General features: G+C 50.5%; 7 protein-coding genes across 7 annotated transcripts; 6 read left to right on the top strand and 1 right to left on the bottom strand.

Annotated features, from left to right (window-relative positions):
• Positions 1-1,412: 1,412 nt before the first annotated feature.
• On the top strand, positions 1,413-4,227 carry N7509_002801 (uncharacterized protein; the record flags this gene model as incomplete). The annotated part of the gene is made up of 5 exons (XM_056627438.1): positions 1,413-1,476; positions 1,522-1,883; positions 2,080-2,133; positions 2,177-2,704; positions 2,728-4,227. 5 exons carry the CDS (start codon positions 1,413-1,415, stop codon positions 4,225-4,227), a joined length of 2,508 nt encoding a protein of 835 aa, XP_056493233.1.
• Positions 4,228-5,112: 885 nt separating this feature from the next.
• N7509_002800 (putative mitochondrial carrier protein (Pet8)) lies at positions 5,113-6,247 on the top strand (the record flags this gene model as incomplete). Its single annotated transcript, XM_056627437.1, has 2 exons — positions 5,113-5,159; positions 5,236-6,247. The coding sequence occupies 2 exons, from the start codon at positions 5,113-5,115 to the stop codon at positions 6,245-6,247; spliced, it is 1,059 nt and encodes a 352-aa protein (XP_056493232.1).
• A 1,055-nt stretch (positions 6,248-7,302) lies between these two features.
• Positions 7,303-10,883, top strand: N7509_002799 (WD repeat protein; the record flags this gene model as incomplete). Its single annotated transcript, XM_056627436.1, has 8 exons — positions 7,303-7,339; positions 7,408-7,486; positions 7,639-8,893; positions 8,946-9,162; positions 9,226-10,175; positions 10,227-10,315; positions 10,375-10,564; positions 10,626-10,883. The coding sequence occupies 8 exons, from the start codon at positions 7,303-7,305 to the stop codon at positions 10,881-10,883; spliced, it is 3,075 nt and encodes a 1,024-aa protein (XP_056493231.1).
• Positions 10,884-11,689: 806 nt separating this feature from the next.
• N7509_002798 (tetratricopeptide repeat protein) lies at positions 11,690-13,405 on the top strand (the record flags this gene model as incomplete). The annotated part of the gene is made up of 1 exon (XM_056627435.1): positions 11,690-13,405. One exon carries the CDS (start codon positions 11,690-11,692, stop codon positions 13,403-13,405), a length of 1,716 nt encoding a protein of 571 aa, XP_056493230.1.
• A 1,440-nt stretch (positions 13,406-14,845) lies between these two features.
• On the top strand, positions 14,846-16,930 carry N7509_002797 (fungal specific transcription factor domain-containing protein; the record flags this gene model as incomplete). The annotated part of the gene is made up of 7 exons (XM_056627434.1): positions 14,846-14,861; positions 14,942-15,146; positions 15,208-15,772; positions 15,825-15,863; positions 15,925-15,993; positions 16,045-16,289; positions 16,348-16,930. The coding sequence occupies 7 exons, from the start codon at positions 14,846-14,848 to the stop codon at positions 16,928-16,930; spliced, it is 1,722 nt and encodes a 573-aa protein (XP_056493229.1).
• A 92-nt stretch (positions 16,931-17,022) lies between these two features.
• Positions 17,023-18,316, bottom strand: N7509_002796 (D-mandelate dehydrogenase-like dehydrogenase; the record flags this gene model as incomplete). The annotated part of the gene is given in 5 exon segments (XM_056627433.1): positions 17,023-17,158; positions 17,266-17,595; positions 17,649-17,934; positions 17,997-18,041; positions 18,058-18,316. The coding sequence occupies 5 exon segments, from the start codon at positions 18,314-18,316 to the stop codon at positions 17,023-17,025; spliced, it is 1,056 nt and encodes a 351-aa protein (XP_056493228.1).
• A 447-nt stretch (positions 18,317-18,763) lies between these two features.
• N7509_002795 (Zn(II)2Cys6 transcription factor) lies at positions 18,764-20,790 on the top strand (the record flags this gene model as incomplete). Its single annotated transcript, XM_056627432.1, has 4 exons — positions 18,764-18,843; positions 18,901-19,808; positions 19,868-20,359; positions 20,411-20,790. The coding sequence occupies 4 exons, from the start codon at positions 18,764-18,766 to the stop codon at positions 20,788-20,790; spliced, it is 1,860 nt and encodes a 619-aa protein (XP_056493227.1).
• Positions 20,791-20,804: the final 14 nt, after the last annotated feature.

Below are 20,804 nucleotides of genomic sequence, written 5' to 3'. Positions count from 1 at the left end.
ATATAGTCGCTAGTAATCTAAACATCTGTGCTTGACACTGTGGCTGACGAATGCGTCGTCCTGAACCAGCTACCCCGGACCCAGAAACAGTAAGAAACTGGCTCGGCGGGGATCAGAGTCCACGGGCAGGGATGTGAGTCGTGATTCAACGGGGAACTAGTTACGCAGTGCTACATCTACATTAGGTTGATAATATGCATAGCTGGGTACTATGACACACCGTGGACTGTAGTGGTGCAGATACAGTAGTGATGGACATAGGGAGTTAGCGCGGATGCATGTCCGGCGCTGTGTGACCAGCCCGGGCGGCACATGGCCATCTTCCGATCGAAGGACAAATAAGTTACAAATAGTTAGTAGTACTGTAGCAGAGTATGTAATGGAATTGCTGGTGCCGAGTGCCAAGTCAGTTTGATGCCACCCGGTGACTGTAATTGCTGGGCACAGGCGTGTTGTTGAGTACTCTTGGCTGGTAATGAATAATGGTGATGGTGATGGTGATGACGATGATGACTAGACCGATTCCGGTAATCTTCCAGATCACTGGGCGAAGACATCGGCAGCCAGTGGCGGGCGCAGGTGGTCCTGTTCGCGGGAAATCGGCACGGTCATCGAGGTCGACATCATAGGTCCATAGTCTCCGCGGTCTTCCGGGATGTTGGATTCTTTGATCAGGGTATTCTGGATAGGAGCCCACTAGTAACTCATCAGCATGGTGAGTAGATGAGAATGGTGGTATGTATAGTGTGTAGTGGACAGAGTGAAGAGGAGAGTGAAAAAGGGAAGAAGGAAGGTGAAGGGCGAAGTTAATGACCCTCTTGGCGGTTTCCTTGGCTGTTCCCCCAGCTGGTTTTGTATGGAGTAACTAGTATTTATTAGCTAGTACTAGAGGACTAGAGGACTAGAGGACTAGAGGACTAGAGGACTAGAGTAGAGTACTAGTAATTACAGTCATACTTCCTTAGGTCCAGACCCAGAGAACCCCAATCTCTCTTTCTCCCTCCTCTCCAACTACCACCCCTCTTCCCCCTCCTCTCCTCCTCCTCCCTCTCTCTACTCTACCGCTATCTCTTCTTTTCTTCTCCTATTTATCACCTCATTTCCACCTTTGCACATTTCCACTCTCCTCTCCTTCCCTCTCTCCTCGCTGAGATCATCCCGGAGATTCTCGTTGCGGGCTTATCGCACGGATTCGGCGAAACGAAAACTTAGAAAAGATTTGCCTCCACGTAATCAACGGTTTTCACGGCTTTCCATTCTCTCTGCTTCCGGCTTTTCCTCCTCCACCTCGCGACAAAAAAAAAAAAAAGAGAGAGAAGAGAAATCACCTTCAACCTATCTCTCTCCGAAGTTTATATTCCCGAGGGGGCATGCCGTCCCACTAGGTCCCGAATTGTTGGTGTCGAATGAGTATGACGTCTGAACAGGCCCATTCGCCCTCACCCGCCAACCGCAACGCCAACGACATGGATTCAGGTATGTCTTGGTCGGAAAAACATGCCCCTCCTTCCCCCTTCAAAGGCCAAATAAATTCGATGGCCTCTCAAATTCCCATCCCTTCTAACTCCGCATGCTCCAACGCAACAGGCTCGCCCGTGATACACTCCCCCGCCAAGATGCCGGCTCAAGCGGAGACCGGTGACTCCGACGCCAAGTCAAGATCGCAGCCTGGCCAAGTTCGCTTCTCTTCCGTCACGCAGGAGATTGAACCATCTCACTCAGAGGCTACTCCTGAACCGGATCAATTTCCGACCGACACCCGCAAAAAGACTGACGAAGAGGAGCTGCGGTCGCTGGCCATGAGCTTGCAAAGCTCCCAGCTTCAGGAGTCTCGTCTACGCAACAACTTCTCTTTCGAGCCAATGTCGCTTCCTTCCTCGAGGGTACGTTGTCAACCATTCTCTTTTGCCTCGCCCACTCTCCCCGGGATCGTGGAAGCTTTCAAGCTCCGTGGCGAATCCAGCCACGGAGGGAGAGGTTTTCATCAGCATCTCCTGATTTCTACTACCTACGGGCCCATTAACCTGGTAGAAACCCAATTTCAAGGCCAATGATGCTAACCTCCAACCTCTCCTCTAGGTTGCGTCGCGAGAGTCGAGCGATCGGAGTGCTCGAGAGGGCCCTGGCTCCTATGTGACTTCGCCCCATGCTTCTCCCCCCCACCTCCGCTGTACAGTCGCCTCCCTTAACCCCCGCCGTCACCCAATCTCGTGAATCCCGGATTAGTGAAGGCACCGCATCTTTGAATGCTGTCAGCAATGCTAAGGCATCGGCCATCACCCCCGAAACATCACCTCCCGTCTCCTCCAGCGACCAGAATGGCAAACAGCAAAGTGCCCCGTCATCTCGACCCGGGTCCACCGACCGTCTCTCGATGAAACAGAGCGGTGCCTCTGAGCCTACGGGGATCAATACTTCCTTGCCGAAGCACCGCGCCCAGTTTTTCATTGGCAATGATGCCGGTTCGCAAGAGGAGAGCCCCCCTCCGACCCCTCGCGACTCCCATACGCCACCCGGGACCATCACACCGGTAGGCGAACCCGACGATCCATATGCTCGCAGTAAGCGACCTCCGCAATCGAAGAGTCTTGCTCAGCTAGATCCCCGGTTCATCTTTGGGAGTCGTGACTCGAAGCGGACATTTCGTCCGGGACACCACGGTCCGCCAGTGCAAGCGATGTCACCAAGTCTAGCGACAAGAAGGGTATGTTTGGAAGCAGCAAAAAGGACCACGATCAAAAGAGCGGTCATGGCCATGGTCATGGTCATGGTCATGGCCACCACGGCTCAATGTCCGAGCTGAAGCGTTTCTTCAAGATGGGCCACCGTAGCAAACGCCCGGACTCTCCTACGTCTGGCAAACGGTCAAGTCGGTCCTCGGGCAAAAGTACCCCGTATCAAATGGCCCCGGATAATGTTCCTTTCGCCGATGACCATGGGTTGAACTCCAAGTACGGGAAAATGGGTCGGGTTCTTGGTTCTGGAGCGGGTGGCTCGGTCCGACTTTTGAAGCGGAACAGTGATGGTGTCACTTTCGCTGTAAAACAATTCCGGGATCGACACAGCTGGGAAAGTTTGAAAGAGTACTCCAAGAAGGTTACCGCCGAGTTTTGCATTGGTTCCACCTTGCACCATGGGAATATCATCGAAACCCTCGACATCATCCAAGAAGGACAACAGTGGTACGAGGTGATGGAATATGCTCCGTTCGACCTCTTTGCGATCGTCATGACGGGCAAGATGAGCAAGGAGGAGATTGCGTGTTCATTCAAACAGATCCTCAGTGGTGTTGCCTACCTGCATGGAATGGGCCTGGCCCATCGGGATCTCAAGCTGGACAACGTGGTCGTCAACAATCGCGGCATCATGAAGTTGATTGATTTTGGAAGTGCAGTCGTGTTCCGCTACCCCTTTGAGAACGACATTGTTCCGGCCTCGGGCATCGTGGGATCGGATCCTTACCTGGCCCCCGAGGTATATGATGAGAAGAAGTACGATCCGCGCCCCACGGATGTTTGGTCGCTGGCGATCATCTTCTGCTGTATGACTTTGCGTCGCTTCCCGTGGAAGCAGCCGCGCAGCACGGACAACTCTTACCGATTGTTCGTTTCCACTCCCACGCCTGGCACACCGGTTCCCGATATCGATCCTCGACGCCGGCCTAAGTCTAGCCCCGACCTTCCATCTACTGTCCATGAAAACAAACCGCTCGAGCAGAAGCAGCTCCCTCCCACATCAAATGGATCGACCCCTCAGCCACCGGCCAAATTGACTGTCCCTGCGCCGGAGCAGAACGGTACCAAGCCGGACAGCTCGGAGAAGCCTGAGTCGCCAAAGGACAGCGATAGCCCTACCGAGGCCCAGAAGCAGACTAGCCAGTCCAGCACCAAAAACAACAAGCCCACGCGGACCACCAGTAAAGAGGCCCCGCCTCTCCCGCCAGGTGCTCCGCAGCCAGCCCCCAAACAGGAGGTCATTAAGGGCCCCTGGCGACTCCTCCGCATTTTGCCGCGGGAAAGTCGTTTCATTATTGGCCGTATGCTCAAGGTCGACCCGAAAGAGCGAGCGACATTGGATGAAGTCCTCGCCGATGAATGGGTGCGCAACATCTTGACATGTGAACAGGAGGGCACCGGCGAAGTTATTCCTGCTCCAAACCACAAGCACGTTCTGGAGCCCCCTGCCCAGAGCCCCGCGGTTGCTAGTAAAGCCACCAAGGCCAAATAATCTCACCATCTATGTATCAATTTCTTCAACTGTGCATATTTCCCCATTCAACGGCTCAAAGCAGAATGCCGACTTACTCTCTTCTTCGCCCTTTCGCCATGCGGCCTGTCCCATATCAACCAGGTCCATTCTTGGGTGATCCCAGGACACGAATTCCCCGCGAATGGCGTTGACACTTGTGTGACTTTTGTTTCTATTTTGTTCCATATCTCCATTGTCCATATGATATGCCCCCCCTAATTTTGCGCGATCTTAACACTTCCCCACCTGTTTGTCGCGAGTTTTCTTCTCCCGCGGCCGAGTACCTACCACCATGAAGCAGTGTTTTCCAAGGCGTTTTCCCGGAGAGAATCGGGTCTGTTGGTAAAGCAAACTCGCCGGCCCAGCTGTCCAGTATTAGGTTATCATCTCGTTAGATATGTGGCGGGCTGTCCAACACGAGCTCTTTCTGCGAGTCTTTCATGTTCTGGTGGCTGGGCCTTATTGCGTGGGTTCCCCTGTACTTATGGTGTATCCCAATTCAGTAGATACAATTCCCTGAATATAAGAATATAAAGTCTTTATTTTTGAAATTAAAAAAGAGGATGAAAAGCTTTGCAAGGACAATATTGATAGTATTGAATCTGGCGGTTCTCTAGTGATCGGCTTAATAGTCAAAGTCCGGTCCGGCGGTATCGGAATGGTCTGACTGTCGGACTGCTGGATCTGCGTCAATTGCGGAGCTCTCCTCACGAACGGCATTCTTGTGCTTCACCGGGGCACTCCACGAACAACCTTCTCCTCCAATTCTTCCCCTAATACCCCGAGTCCATTGCCAAATACAGCATGCTTGCGCGGTAGACAAACGTCTTCCATACACTCCCACTCCCACTCCCACCTCGCATTATGTCCCAACAAGCCGAGGAACAGGCACCGGCCTCGCTCTGGACGAGGTCCCTCCTTGTAAGACAGCAACCCTTCAATCCCAATTCTGCTCAAGCAAATCACTAACTGAACCCCCCCGAAAAGTCCGGCGCAGTCGCAGGTCTCACAGTTGATTGCTCCCTCTACCCCCCTCGACACCATCAAGACCCGACTCCAAAAAGCACGCGACCACACTGCACCGCAAACTTCCCGACTCACACTACGCCAGACAGTCCGCGGAATCTACGCAGGTCTACCATCCGTCCTCTTCGGCTCAGCCCCCTCCGCCGCATCTTTCTTCATAGTCTACGATGGCGTCAAGCGCTCCCTCCTCCCCTCCACCCCGGACTCCGCACCCGCTTCCCGCACCCATGTCTTCTTCACACACTCAATCGCCTCCTCACTAGGTGAAATCGCTGCCTGCGCCGTGCGCGTTCCGACAGAAGTCGTCAAGCAACGAGCTCAGGCCGGTCTCTTCGGTGGCTCGAGTCGTCTCGCACTAAAGGATATCCTCTCTCTCCGCCACGCACACACCACCTCAACAACCCCAATCCCAGCCGCAGGCACAAATGCCATTATCCCCGGTTCCAGTCCCAGTCCCAGTCCTCAACCCCGCGCCGCGAAGGGCGGATATGGCCAGGTCTTCCGTGAACTGTACCGCGGAGCCGGGATCACGATCGCGCGCGAGATCCCATTCACCGTCCTCCAATTCACCATGTGGGAGACGATGAAGGAGAACTACGCACAGCGATACCTGAGGTTCAAGGACGCTAGCTCGGGGATCGTGAAGCAGGAGCAAATCCCCGCTTCCACCAGTGCGATGTTCGGCAGTGTTGCCGGTGCGATTGCGGCGGGATTGACCACTCCGCTGGACGTGATTAAGACTCGGGTCATGCTTGCCCGACGTGGCGATGGTGGCTTTGACGGGCCGATTCGAGTGAAGGATATTGTTAGGGGAATTGCGCAGGAGGGCTTTGGCGCTTTTTGGAGGGGTATTGGGCCTCGTGTGGCTTGGATTGGAATTGGTGGGGCTGTTTTCTTGGGTAGTTACCAGTGGGCTTGGAATACCCTTGAGGGGAAGAGGCAGGAAAAGGAGGAGCGGGAGGAGAAGTTGTGATTTGGACTGTTGTATAGCTTTGTTGGTTGGACTATTTGTATATTACTACTGCCATATCATAGAGGATCTAGAGTGTATAGACTTGGATTGATAGAAGTGGTTGTTTCTCGAAAGTGGTGTTTGCACTTTCTTTTTCTATCCTTTGAATACTAGTGGGCTCCTTGACCATCTAGTGCAGGCTACACTTGATCCTGCATCAGAAGAGACTGGTTTGATACTCGCCCTCCGCCCTCCGCCCTCCGCCCACCACCCCCCGCATTCCACATTCCATATTCGGGCCCACTACGAACGTCTCCATGTCTGCGTCTGCGTCTGCGTCTGCCGTAGATATCATCAGCATGAATGGTCATAGACACACCCCCACACCCCGCTAATACCGCTATGCATGGGTGGTTTGGGGTCTGTGATGGAAAACCCTGGCGGGGAGCCTGGAGTAAGCAACAAGTAGTTTACTAGCATGGGTGTGTTTGCTGCACGAATCTCGAGATCCACTGTCTAGCCATATATCCTGGATCGAAAAAGTGGATGTTGATCTATTTCTGCAAAGTAGCCGCCTTCGGGGTGGGGGGTGATCAATATAGGGTTATATTGATGGTGATGGTGGTTGGAATACCTCGTTGAGCCCTCTTCCGTCCTCTCGTAGTAACACAAAAAGAGATGATTGTAAGACTAGAAGTAAGCTATTTCAAGATCCTTGGAAGCCTTGGAGTAAAGTAAGAATCCCATGCCAACCCGGGTAATACGACCAGGCACCGGCTGATGCTGCGCTATGGCGTCGCGAACCGAAATGCCCCTGGCGGATCCCCCCAAACTTCGCTTCCCCTCACTAATCTCTGATCTGATCCTGCCGTTCCTTTCCTCCTGCTTCTACTACTGTTATTACTGTCCTAATCTGCTGAACTCTGGAAGTCGTTACTTTTAACCTCTTGTCTATCCTTGTTTTGGGGTAGTGACGTCGCCCCCGGACCAACGTGTGATCGGCCCTCGATTGAGGCACAGATAAGCTGCTCCGCATCTCCTCCGCAATTTCACCCTCACATCCCCAAACTGCATGTATGGCACGGAAACTGAGCCACCAGAGGGTCACCTATGGTGAGTTGGCCATACAAACAGAGGTCCAAGCCTAGACCTTGCAATTCTGACTGATCCTTCCCCTCCAGTGCTTCCTCTCCCCGATGCCCCCGGTGGGCACCGGTTGGGGGTCAATGGCCTAACCGTTGACCGTCAAAACTCCATCCTGTAAGTCATGCTCTAATCGGTTCTAAGCAATGAAGATCTCGAGTCCTCGCCTCGTGGTCACATCCTTTCGCTGTTTCGCTGGGTGTCTGCACCGTCGCCTCGCCTGTGGGTTGCACGACTTGCTAACGTGACCTCTGTTTGCGCCTCCCCAGATATTCCGCTGGTCGTGACGGCGTTATCTGCTCCTGGGATCTCGATTTCCCCCTCAATCCCCTCTCGTCGCAGAATCCCTTCTCGTCCGCCAATCGCAAGCCAGGCCCGACTCGATTCAAGACACAGGTCCAGGCCCACAGCCACTGGATCAACGACATTGTCTTAACTGAGAACAACTCCGCCCTTGTCTCAGCGTCTTCGGATACTACCGTGCGGCTCTGGCGCCCGCACTCCGAGTCCACAGAAGTCCCCGAGCGCATCGGTAAACACGCCGACTATGTGAAGGCCGTAGCAAGTCCCGGCGGGCAGGCCAGCTGGGTCGCCTCCGGTGGTTTGGACCATAAACTCTATCTATGGGATCTGAATGGCGGTGGTGAGGTCCTAAACATAGACGCCGGTGGTGACGATACCACCGAGAAGGGCTCGGTCTACGCCCTGGGTGCCGTGTCCTCAGTGCTCGCCAGTGGTGGACCGGAGAACGTCGTGCGCGTCTGGGATCCTAGGTCTGGCAAGTTGGTTACCAAGTTCGTTGGACACACAGATAACATCCGCGATATTTTAATCAATCAGACCGGAGACACCATCATGACGGCTTCATCGGACCAAACCATCAAGATCTGGTCGCTGACTGCTGGTCGTTGCATGAATACATTGACTATGCATAACGATAGCGTCTGGTCCCTCTATTCCGATCATCCAGATCTTTCGGTGTTTTACTCTAGCGATCGCTCAGGCTTGGTCGCGAAGACCGACACCCGAAATTCCCCAGACCCGGAACAAGGGACATCTGTCGCAGCGTTACAAGAGCACGAGGGTGTCGTGAAGGTCGTGGCAGCTGGTGACTTTATCTGGACTGCCACACCCAAGTCCAGCATCAATCGCTGGCGCAACGTTGACACGGAGCTTGAAATCGAGGCCCAGCCTGACCCAGCGCGTACTATTGAGTCTACAACGGCTGACCCGGAGAAAACACCTGATAAGACGCCGGAGAAGACTCCAGAAGATGGACCAAAGAAGATCCCCTACAACGCCGCCTTGCAGCTGTCCGCTACGTCTTCGATGCTGAGGGGTCTTTCGAATGGACGCTCTGCAGAGAATGGCTTGGAGCCTGATCTTACGATTCCAGTGCATTCACTGCCCGAAGAAAGCATCGAGGGCCAGCATGGTTTGATTAAATGCTTGATGCTGAATGATCGAAAGCGTACCCTCACACAAGATTCAGCCGGAGAAGTGGTGTTGTGGGATTTATTGAAGGTAAGTCCGGCTCTCGGAAGCCGTCAGTGGCAAGAAACTGACCAAATCGAAGTGCGTTCCCGTCCAAGAATTCGGCAAGCGGCATCTTGATGATGTGGCTACCGAGCTCAATACCACAGAAAGTATCTCCCATTGGTGCACAATCGACGTTCGAACCGGCAGGCTGTCTGTCATCCTCGAGCCGAATCGTTGCTTTGATGCTGAAGTATACGCGGACGAGGCCGGGCTTTCGGAAACTGATATGGTAAACTTCAGAGATGATCAAAGGAGTATGTCACCGATAAAGCCATCAATCAGTCAATCCCTCATTCTGGGGCTAACAAATTCTTTAGTCAATCTTGGAAAATGGATTTTGCGTTGGCTTTTTGCCTCCTTGGTTGACGAGGAGGTTCGGCGCGATAGCGAATATCGCGAAAGCGCCGTGGCCAAGGCCGAAGAACTAGCCAAGCTGAACCCAGTATTGAGCACATCTGCACCTGGTGATGATATTCCACGAAGTATCGGAATCCCCATCCATGATCCCTCTTCCACGACTTTGCGGCCTAATATGGACTTCCCCGGAAGCCCCAGCACCACTGGATTCGGGATAAATATCGGCACACCATCATCGGTCAATTACCTCAGCACTTCTATGCAGAGTAACTCTCCATTCCCTGCCTTCGACGCTGAAACCCCTGATGTTCCTGGCTCTTTGCCCGGGAATCCCGACGCCGTACCATCGTCCTTCTCCGATAGATCTGATTACTTCTCTACGAGACCATCTAATCCGCCTCAGTCCGACGATAAGCCGCCCATGTCTCCATCGGAATCGGGAGCACCCCAATCTCCCGCCGAACCGGATAAAGAAGAGCGTAAGAAAGGTGGTTCGCTATTTGGAAAGAAGTTCCGTATGGAGTTTCCAAAAAGAATGGGCCGAACCTCGACGGATGCGAAGCCTCTGATCCCGGAGGAGAAAATTGAGGAGTCTGAGTCTGCCGATGTCAAGGAGGAGAAGACATATGAAGCCAACATCAGTGGCGTTATTGATCGGATTCGTCACGACTATGATGAATTCCTGTCTGCAAACCCTGGCAAGGAATTGGCGACAGCAATCATCCCTAGTCTTGAGACCGAAACTCCTCGACTCAGCATCCCTCCTCGCACTGCGGTTTTCATCCAAGAGGAGACCGGCGATACCGCCGTAGCGTCGGATCTGTACCGAGGAAGTTTTGAAAACATAGGACAGGATATTGAGCGACTTGAAAAGGCCATACCTTATTGGCTTGGTGAACTTCTTTTGAAAGTAAGTTGCGCGACTGCTGATGTTAAAGATATCTTTCTGACTGAAATTTAGAACCAAATTCCTTTCAAGGAACAGGTCAAGGTTGCGTTTGTCTTGAAACCATTCGACGACTCTTTGCCTCCTGTTGTGAAGCCCGAGGTGTAGGTTTTGCATGTAATTCCCCTTCCACGAGTTTCAAAGCTGACAATATTCCCCATAGACCGACGGCAAATGGGGGACCCCCTCCTGCCAATGGAAATAACAGTTCTCGTCTGAATGCCAATCGTATGCTTCGTGCGAAGAAGGTCCTGGCTTACGTGGCTGAACGTATTGATCCTCCCAATCCGGATGAGCCCGAGGCCAACATCATGCCGCCAGAGGAATATCTTGAACTGTATTGTCAAAAGATGGTATGATCAATCTGAGTGACTTTTTTCCTCCCCAATCTCCCTTGCTGACATGACCATTTAGCTGGTGCCATCCAACATGACTCTAGCGACAATGCGAACACATCTTTGGCGCACTTCTGGCGATATGATCCTTCACTACAAAACAAACGGCAAGAAAGAGATCCGACCGCCGCCATCGTTGATGGGCAACACTGAAAGTCACGTCGCGACGGGTGGCCCCACCACCCCCAACGTCACAAACGGCGAGACAACGGCCCCTCCCGGTAGCATCCATTCGATGACCAATTCTGGTTCGGTCTCTGGCTCGATTGCTACCTAAAGGTGGGCCAACTGTCACGGTTATGTACATATTGAACGTATTTGTGTCTTCGTCCTTTTTTTTCCTTTCTCCCGCTTTGTTTTCTCTCTTTCCGCGTACATGCCAAGCAGTCTTGCTAGACTGGACTGCTAGCGACGATTTGTGTGGCTATCTCTTTTTCGAACAAACAAGCGAGGCATGCAGGTATGCAGCCATGAGTACATATGTGGAGGAGATATTCTCTGATTCCCCTTGCTGCTTTTGTTGTTGTTGTTTTTTCTTATCGCCTCCAAATGACATGTTCCTTTGATGCTAGCATCGCGCTGCGTATGGTAGACCTTCAAAAGTACCCTGCAGCTGGCATAAATTCCAAGGTATGTTCGCGCGACCTGATCTGACCTCAGAGTACGTTTTCAGTCAGTGAACCCCTGGGGAAGGAAATTGTAAATCTGACCAACTTCCACCTGAAGATGACTGCGATTTCTAGATTTTCCTAATTGCGTTAGTGGATGGAACAACAGCTTTCTAAGCCTCGTCAAATGGGCGTATCCCATCAGCCAATGCCAGATCAAGAAAATGCGATAATCCGGGGTCCCAACAGAACTCGCATCACCTGGTAGGCGGCCTGATCCGAGTCCCTTTTATGCCTATGCCAATGTCAACGCTAATTGGGTTCTGCCGTGTGCTATGGGAGTGTGGTGCGGTCCGATGCTTGTGCGGTGTATAAATGTCGTGTCCCCTCATACGATCCAATCCTCTGCCGAGCCCCTCCCAACCCCAAATCTGCACCCTGCATCATCCCATTTGGTTTCCCTTTCCACCCCAGCATGGCAGAAAATACACCCATCAATAAAACAACCGATTATGCATTCGACTTGGGCACTTTTGGTCGTACAATTACTACCAACTCTCCTCATGCTCAAATATGGTTCGACCGAGGTTTGATCTGGGCCTACGCCTTCAACCACAAAGAAGCCGCAACATGCTTTGAAAATGCGATCGCTCAAGATGAATATTGTGCCATGGCATACTGGGGTCTGGCATATACTCTGGGTCCAAACTATAATCAACCATGGGAATTTTTTGGTGCCAACCTGGCCGAAGTTGTGAAGCGCACCTTTGACGCTTCGCGGAAAGCCCAGTCTCTCGCTGCCAACACATCACCAGTCGAGCAGGCGCTCATTACCGCGATTCAAGCACGGTACCATAGCGACCAACCTGCTAGTATGGAACAGTATGCACTTCAGAACAAAGCCTATGCAGATGCTATGGAAATCGCCTACAAAAGTTTCAGTGATGATCTGGACGTATCCGTTTTGTTCGCAGATTCTCTGACCAGTATCACTCCCTGGAAACTATGGGACTTGGTGACTGGCGAGCCCAGCCCGGGAAGCAGAACTCTAGAAGCAAAGAGTGTGCTTGAAAAGGCGTTGAAACAGCAGGCTGCCTTTCAACATCCTGGCCTATTACACCTTTATATTCATCTTATTGAAATGTCGCCCACGCCCGAACTGGGACTTGTGCCAGCAGACCACCTGCGAGACTTGATTCCAGAATCGGGACATATGCGCCACATGCCCTCGCATCTGGATGTGTTAGTGGGCGACTATCGCGCTGCCATCCGCGCCAATCTGAATGCCTGCGTTGCTGATGAAAAGTATATCAAGGAAGAAGGCGTTTTTAACTTTTATTCCGTTTATCGCATGCACAACTACCACTCTCTTATTTATGCGGCAATGTTTGCGGGCCAGAAGGATGTCTCTTTGGACGCTGTGAACCGCATGGAAGCGACCCTCCCAGAAGAGCTTCTCATCACAATGGCCGACTATATGGAAATTTTCATGTCAGTTCGCTTGCACGTCATGGTCCGCTTTGGTATGTGGGAAGAAATTATCCAGCGATCGCTCCCAAGTGACCCAGTACTATATTCCGTCACCACTGCAATCACCCACTATGCTAAGGGTGTAGCATACGCAGCAACGAACAGGGTCTCCGAGGCTCTAGCCGAACGTGAGCTCTACCGTGCAGCCGAGAAACGCGTTCCGGAAACGCGCCTCGACTGGCCCAATAAATGCGTGGATATCTTAGGTGTTGCTTCGGCCATGTTAGATGGAGAGATCGAGTACCGACGCGGTAACTACAACGAGGCATTCGAACATCTTCGCCGTTCTATCGAGGTAGATGACGGACTGGGGTACAGCGAACCGTGGAGCTGGATGCAACCCGCGCGCCATGCATATGCAGCCCTCCTATTGGAGCAAGGGCACGTGGAGGATGCGGCAAATGTATACCGTGCAGATCTGGGTCTTGATAACTCCGTCATGCGTTCGCGTCAGCACCCGAATAACGTGTGGGCTTTGCAAGGGTACCATGAGTGTTTGGTTCGATTGGGTCGTACGGCTGAGGCACAGGTTATTGAGCCACAGTTGAAGATTGCTGTTGCCGTGGCCGATGTTCCCGTGCAGTCTTCTTGCTTCTGTCGAACTGATATTTCTAAGGCGCCGGAGGTTGCTACCGGCTGCTCGAAAGGTGGCTGCTGTTGATTGAAGACGTGTCTAATCGTTATTTTCCGGTAAATAATATAGTTACGCTAGTTAGAATATAGCATTTGAAGTTAGGCTGCTTGAGGTGGTGAATGATATCCAGGGATCCGATCGTTGACCCTCACTTTGATCTTCATGAAGTTTGTTTTCTGCGTTGAATTAGATCGACAGGTGGAAGCTGATATCTAGGTATCCATAGAAATTCAACTTCTAATACAATGGAAGTCCCTCATTATATTAACCTTGGAATTCAGTTGTCCCCTCGCATCTACAAAGAGGCCGTCTATGAAGTTGTCCTAGCTTTTGAACGGAGTCAAGAAATAGTGGTCATGGGTAACCTGAGGAATTTTTGATGAAGCGGTGGAGTGATAAAGAGGCTTAGTTCTCCATAGTAGAAGGTATGGAGTATATAGACCTTCCAAGGTTGAAGGTGTGGAGGGTTTTCAAGTTGTGGGAGGTGCGGAGGATCTAAACAACCTGGTTACATCAAATAACAACAAGATTAGTACCATTTAACGAAATAACCAAGCGGTAAGAATGCAATAATAAGAGGACTCGGTTGAATACAGTGTGTTAGATTGAAGGCTCAAAAATTCATAAGATAAACTATTTATGCTGTTTAGTAGGATGGGGATAGGCCTTCATTATTGTTGGAGGCCCCGGGACAAGTACTAGCCACTAGTACCATTGAATTGCCAGCCCTATATGAAAAGTGATATTTCACTGCGATTGGAACACTTCTTTAACGAATACACTAAATTCACTAAGAATGGGGGTCAATCATACATAACCTTGAAAAGCAGGATGTTTTCAAAGGCCGAGTTCACGAATAATGAAGGTACATTTCGGCGTTTGAAACAACAAAAGCCGAACACTCCACCTCCTGCAGAAGGCTTGCCGGCTACTTTTTTCCTTTGCACTACACAGAGTGGGGTGAATAGAGCCACTCATCTATTTGATTTTTACTTCACTGTCTACTCTTCGATAGCAATTGAGTTTATGGCTAGTCTTTGCTGTCGTCGTCCTGAGATCACGTGTTTGGTGACGTTTCACCCGCCGAAACGCGGTCACCACCTTCACCTCCAGATAAAATCATCCAAATGCCTAAAATTACGAAACCGCCTGTAAAGGCTGCCTGCCTGGCATGGTAATAATCCACTCTGAAATGGGAGGGTGCAATTGCTAAAATCCTATGTATAGCCGTTCGTCCAAGACTCGCTGTGACGGCCAACAGCCCTGTAAAAGTGTACGTTTTGGGATTTCTTTCTTTACTTGGAAACATGGCTAATGGTATCCTTTTCAAATAAGTGTGCCGGCAAGGAACGTATTTGTAGTTATCAACCTAGTCGCCGGGGCGGTCCACGCCGTGGCTTTCGTTACGAAGAAGCACAACGGCATCGTTCTAACGATGACCCACCATCACAATGTTCACCTTCAGGAATGATGGACAATTTCGGTGAGTCCAGTAATTATCATTCCACCCAGTAGTTGAGCTTACCCTTGATTGTATTAACTTCTGAATTAACCAATTATCAGAGCCCTTTCTAGAAAATATGATGGGATTAGTCTCTCCCTTTGCTGGAGTTCATAACCTTGACTTATCTCCAGAATCTTCTTCCGATGCAACTGGAAACCGACAAATCTGGGGTCTACCAACTCCAAGTGACGGGCCGTTTGCTCCATCATCGATTTCGGATATAGAAATTGCTTCTGTTCGAGCCTATCGAAGCGAAGCTGAGATGTAAGTTGAGAAATCAAATGAAGTGTTTCGTGGTAATTAATTGACCTATGAACCTTGGAAGTGCCAATGCCTATTATATCTACATTCACCCATATCTCCCGCTTCTACCCTCTTCGGTTGTTCCGCACCATGAAGATCAGCCGAGCGTCTTTCAGCCTCCAGGGGAATCTACAGAGCCCAGGAAGGCCGACCTTCCATACTGGCCGGAGTCTTCCTTGGCTCTTGCTCTATCCGCAATACTAGTCCTGATTCCTCCATCCCAACATCTGAGTCAAATTGAAGAACCCAATTTCGCACTCAGAAGATCCTATGCACAGCTGTTCGCCCAATCAGCGCTTATCAACGTTGAGAAGGAAATTGACGACTTGGGCCCATCGTCAAGATTTCACCTCGAGAACACGATGTTTCGGAGCTCTTCGCTTCATCCTGATCTACCAATTCAGCTTGATCCTATTCTAGCGCTCGTTGTCCTTGCCATTTACGAGTACGTTCAGCGTGGCAACGTATCGCGGATGCGAGCCCGTATAAACCAAGCTGTGACAACAGCTATGGATATCTCTCTTCATGCGCTCGGTGAAACTACAAATGAGTCTTCAGAGGCCCAAAGAAGGGCCTGGTGGATAGCCGTGAGCTTTGATTGATCCATACAACCCTAAATTGCGCTAACATATCTACTAGATGTTTGTTGCCTACCTGTCCTCCAACGTTCATCTTGCCGTGAGTTGATATCTCATGGCCTACTGGTAAATTGAAGGATCTCCGACTAACTTGATTGTAGCCACCAGTTATAGCCTCAGACGATGCACGAATAACAACACCCTATCCCCGCTTCGATGTACATCTAGAGGTGAGCATGTTCTTCCAATCCTATATATACATTTGACTGATATGTAATAAGCCCTGGAATCTTATGATCCTGGCGCAGAAGACACTTTTTGCCACTCATCAAATGGCTCAGAAGATCGAGAGCTCGGTCGACTCTGCTCGTCCAGCTGATATTGGAACACAAATCAAACAGCTGGATTCAACTATTGTGTCTGTGATGACTGAGTCAGATCGCTATCTTCGAACACATTTTGGTACCGAATATGAAGAGCCGATTGCGGAAAACATGTGGAGAGTCAGTCGAATCCTCATCTACACGTAAGTTTACTCGTCTCATTATCGTTGAATGCTATATTAATTACTCATTCAAATTCAGCGCTCGTATTCGCCTTCATCGTTTCAGAGCCTTCATGGATATCCCATTATTCTTGGACAAATACTGCGATCTCGCGTCTATTAACAGCCACGGTCTTTCTTCTACGCCTTCGCCCATCTGGGTGGCTGATAGCGAGACGACCTTTCCCTTCACTGAGCAAGAGTCTTCTACCATTTGTCTTAAGGCCTCTCTCGTCGTCGCAACTTCCTTTCGCAATCTTCCTTATCCAATCATATCCAGCATGGCGCCCTGCGAAGGAGTCCCTACCCGCAACTGGCCCCATACTCTCCCATATTTCGTTTGTTGCGCAATGCAAAGTTGCTATACACTTCTGATGTTACTTCATAAAGTCCGCGCATTCCTTGCTACCGATCGTCTGAGTAGTTGCTATCATTTACTTGACAAACCCGAGCCAAAAACGGAGGTTTCAGACGCAGAGAGGTTAACAGAGGAGTTACGTCACGGTGTTAAGTCTCTTGGAATGTCTCTAAAGTCTGATATCGTTTTTGAAGGTGTCGGTGGTATGGGGCGAGAGATTGAAAGCGCATATCTGGCCGCATTTCCAGAATGCCTTGAGATCTGATCATTCTGGTCAAGATTTCTACATAACTGTATACTATGATAATATGACAATCGCTATTCCAAAAAAAGATCTTGGATTCTATCCTGACATGTCTATTTCTTCATCAAGTGCTTGTTGACCGGAGTCAACGCCTCTTGTCCGGTTAGCACTCGTTGAATGTTCTCCATAGAAAGCCTCTCGAATCCGATTTGAGTCTCAGCTGCCCCTCCAGCTGTGTGAGCGGTTAATCTATAACGCGTATACAATCAGTATGATCCACGGTGGATAGGTCAGAGGATATCGATGACACAAAACACGTACGTAACGTTTCTCATCCGAGTAAGATCTTTGTTGACGTTTGGCTCGTTCTCATGAACATCAAGCCCGCGGCGGACAGATGTCCGGACTTTAGAGCATCAACCAGAGCAGTTTCATCAACAAGTGAGCCGCGTGCGATATTGACGAATTTGGATCCCTTTTTGAATCTTGCTAGTGTTTCCTTAGTGATGAGCTTTGAACCACCGAACGGGGTTGCCAAGACAACACAGTCTGAGACGGTCAGTAGCTCGTTCAGAGTTTCACAAAACGACGCGTTGACGGCTTCTTCTTGCTCTTTCGATTTGCGATAGAGATCTTGGTAGTAGATCTTCATCCCGAAGCAGGCGTAAGCCTTGCGTGCGATCGTGCTGAAGCTTGTTAGACATATGGCTGCAGGAGAATTTGCTTCTGATTTGCATACTAGCCGATATTTCCCAATCCAATTATTCCCAGGGTTTGGGTGTTTGGGTTGTGCGCAGTAGCTGCTGTATTTTGGTGGGCCTCGAGCCAGAGCTTAGGGTCGCCAGAACGGGCACCATCCATAGACCACTGCATATTTCGAAAGACCGAGATGATATGGAAAATGGCCTGCATTAATGTTAATATTGGGATGGGACTAGGTCCGAAAATCCGAGAATTAGACGGAAGCTGTACCATGTCTGCCACGGCCTCGCTTGAAGCCTGTGCGCCATTGCAATATATGATGCCTGCATTGAAGCCACTATAAGAGAACTTATATCCAACTTGAAGAGGCCTAAAACAAACTCACCATGCTCGGCCAAAATATCGACATCCATCCAGTCATAGCCAGCACCTGCACTCCCATACACCTTCATCGACGACGGCAGAAGTGGGATCAATTCTGCATCCCATCGTCCCATTTCCCCTCCACTGTTCCAAAATGGACGGAAAACGGCCTGAAAGTCCCCCCCATTTCTTTTCTCTGAGAGCCTTCAAGAAGACCTCCCGCTGTCTTTCCTCTAGCGAGGGTCGAATCACTGTAAAATCATTGGCAATTTGAGCATATAAATCTCTATTAAACTCAATAGGATCTCCAAGGTGGAGGACGGTCGGCTTTGTAGACGCCATCAGGGTGACCAGTAAGCAAAAAATGATATTTCCAAGGTTTCAAGGTTACAAATGCTAACAAGGATTCCAAAAGCAGACAAGAAAATAAAAAACCCCTTAGTTTTGTATACATCCCTGCATCCCCTTCCCCGCACCCCACGACAACATGGTCCAAGCCTAGCTCGTGGGGGCGAGAGGGAGAGTTTGAGGTTATCCAGTCGCCATGGATGAGCCATCGGGAAGATCCCAAAGGGGCAATTAGCCGAGTCCGATACTGTAGTCCGATGGCGGGGAAGAAGTGGAGGCTTCTCCATTTGCCCCAGTTTCTGCGTGGCGGTCCCGGAGAGTTGCCGAGCCCGACATCAGCCAACGGAATTGAGGAGAGAAGCAGGCGAAAAAGCAGGAGAAGCACCCAGGCATCTTCGCCGAAGGCTGACAGTCGATCGCCAACCTCCTCAAATATTCACCATGTTTCACCAGTGGGAACAACATCCGCATCTAGACCGACGCAATCGTCCACGTACACGAAATGGCTGTCTGACCTGCCGGTAAGGGCTGACTTCTCTTTGCTCGAGGGCAATTTCTCGTGGCTAACATCCTAGCAGGCGGCGAAAGGTTCGCTGTGATGAGAAGCGGCCTGAGTGTGGGCACTGCAGTCGTTTACAACTAGATTGCTCTTGGCAGCAGGAAGATGGTCCCAGGTTTGGAATTCGAACGAAGAAAATCAGACACCGTCAAAAGCTTCAATCCGAACAGTCCCAGCCGACGATCGAGGTCGCATCAGCCTCAGTCGCAGCAAAGGAAGGTCAAGGAACTTTACCGGCGGATGACTCGTCTTTTAATCAAATCTTCAACTATGCGAGTTTCATGTGGGATGACTATCCGCCCAGTCTCTCCCCAACCTGGGATACTCTCGATCTGAGCTCGTCGCAGGATCTTATCCCATGGTCCGATACATCTCTTGCGGTACCATCTCCACTGGATCTACATTTCCCTACTTCGATCGTGAGTTCCACGACGCTGATGGAACGACCCTCTAAAACAACAATCCCCTCGCCGATGGGCTCATCGCATGTCGCAATGGGATGGAGCGAGTCTCAGCTGGCTGATTATTTTGCTCGCTCTGCTGCACCTCCAATTCTTGCAACTGTGGAGACCAGTTCACGCTGGCTTTGGATGCGAAAAGAGCTAACATCAATGACCTCATCCTCCCGGATGGTCAAATATGGTGTGATCGCATTCGTGGCTCTGGAACTCGAGTCATCGGGCACACTGGAGCCTTCGACCTATACTCAATACTATCAGACTGCGAAAGCGAAACTACAGGAGTGTCTCAGAGACATCTGCCAGGATCGGAAAATAATCCTATCTCAGCTACGACATATTCTGGCCGTCCTTTTCCTGCTGTCATACATCGATCTACTTACAAAGGATGTGTCAAATGCGCATGCCAATTTACGAGAAGGCTTCAATACCCTGCAGATGGTGGAGATGGAATCCCTCAGTGTCACTGGTAATGAGATGTCGCAACCCCAACTTTTATTTTCAATTACTGATATCTTTCTCGTTTAGAAAAGCGCCTACTTTCTTGGTTACGACTTTTGGATGCGCGTGCAGTCAGTGCTGGGGGCGAGGGCCTGTTTTTGACAGAAGAAGACAGTGCCATTAACACTGATCTCCGATCCCCTGATAGCGCCATTACAGAGATCGATTCCGGCCTAGACGACGCGGAGGCGGCACTGGAAGATTATATCATGCGACCCGCTTTCTTCTTCTTCCAGAAGGTTCAACTGTTCATGGGTCGAATATCAAAAATTGACCCTTGGCATCGACGCCGCGGCACGGTTGAAGATGAAACAGAGGTAATGTTGATATCTGCTGCCATAAGTCGAGACATCAAATCGCTTTGGCTGCAACGACCACCTCTCATGGACCATGCCGTTGCTGGAACTCTCGCACCGCTTCTGTCCCCTGCACTGGCCGAGACCATTACACGAACCATGAGGGTGTATCATGCAAATTACTACGCCAGCTTCATTCACTTGCACCGAGTTTCATATAAGAGTAAGGATTTATCTTATATTTTTGATTCCTTAAATCTAACGATGACCCTAGATCTCCCACGAACAACTGATGTTCTCGATGCTATGGATGAAATCCGTGAAGTGACGCGACTCATTCTGAATACCCCATGGACATATTCTCCTCCGGACACCTCAGTAGTTAGCTCACCAACCAATTCGACAGGGGTCGGCGCTTGCCTACCAGTGAATATGCTATGGCCTTTATTAATGCTGGGTGTCGAAAGTGAGGACGCCGAGGAACGGGCTTGGATTATCTCTTGCATAAAAGGGATGGAGAAAGTTGCCTCCAATGCAAGAATGACAGCCGAGGTACTTACTGAAGTCATCCGGCAACAAGATGAAACGAAGCAGAGGATGGACATTCGAAAAGTGATGCACGATACATTTGATCGGGTCTTTGCTATTGTATAAAAAGGTATTCTACG

This window comes from Penicillium cosmopolitanum (assembly GCF_028827165.1).
Source record: "Penicillium cosmopolitanum strain IBT 29677 chromosome Unknown utg000004l:1.0-4361866.0:1.0-4365735.0, whole genome shotgun sequence".
Lineage (NCBI taxonomy): Eukaryota > Fungi > Ascomycota > Eurotiomycetes > Eurotiales > Aspergillaceae > Penicillium > Penicillium cosmopolitanum.
Note: the sequence above shows the minus strand (reverse complement) of the source record. Positions and strands in the feature narration are given on the sequence as shown.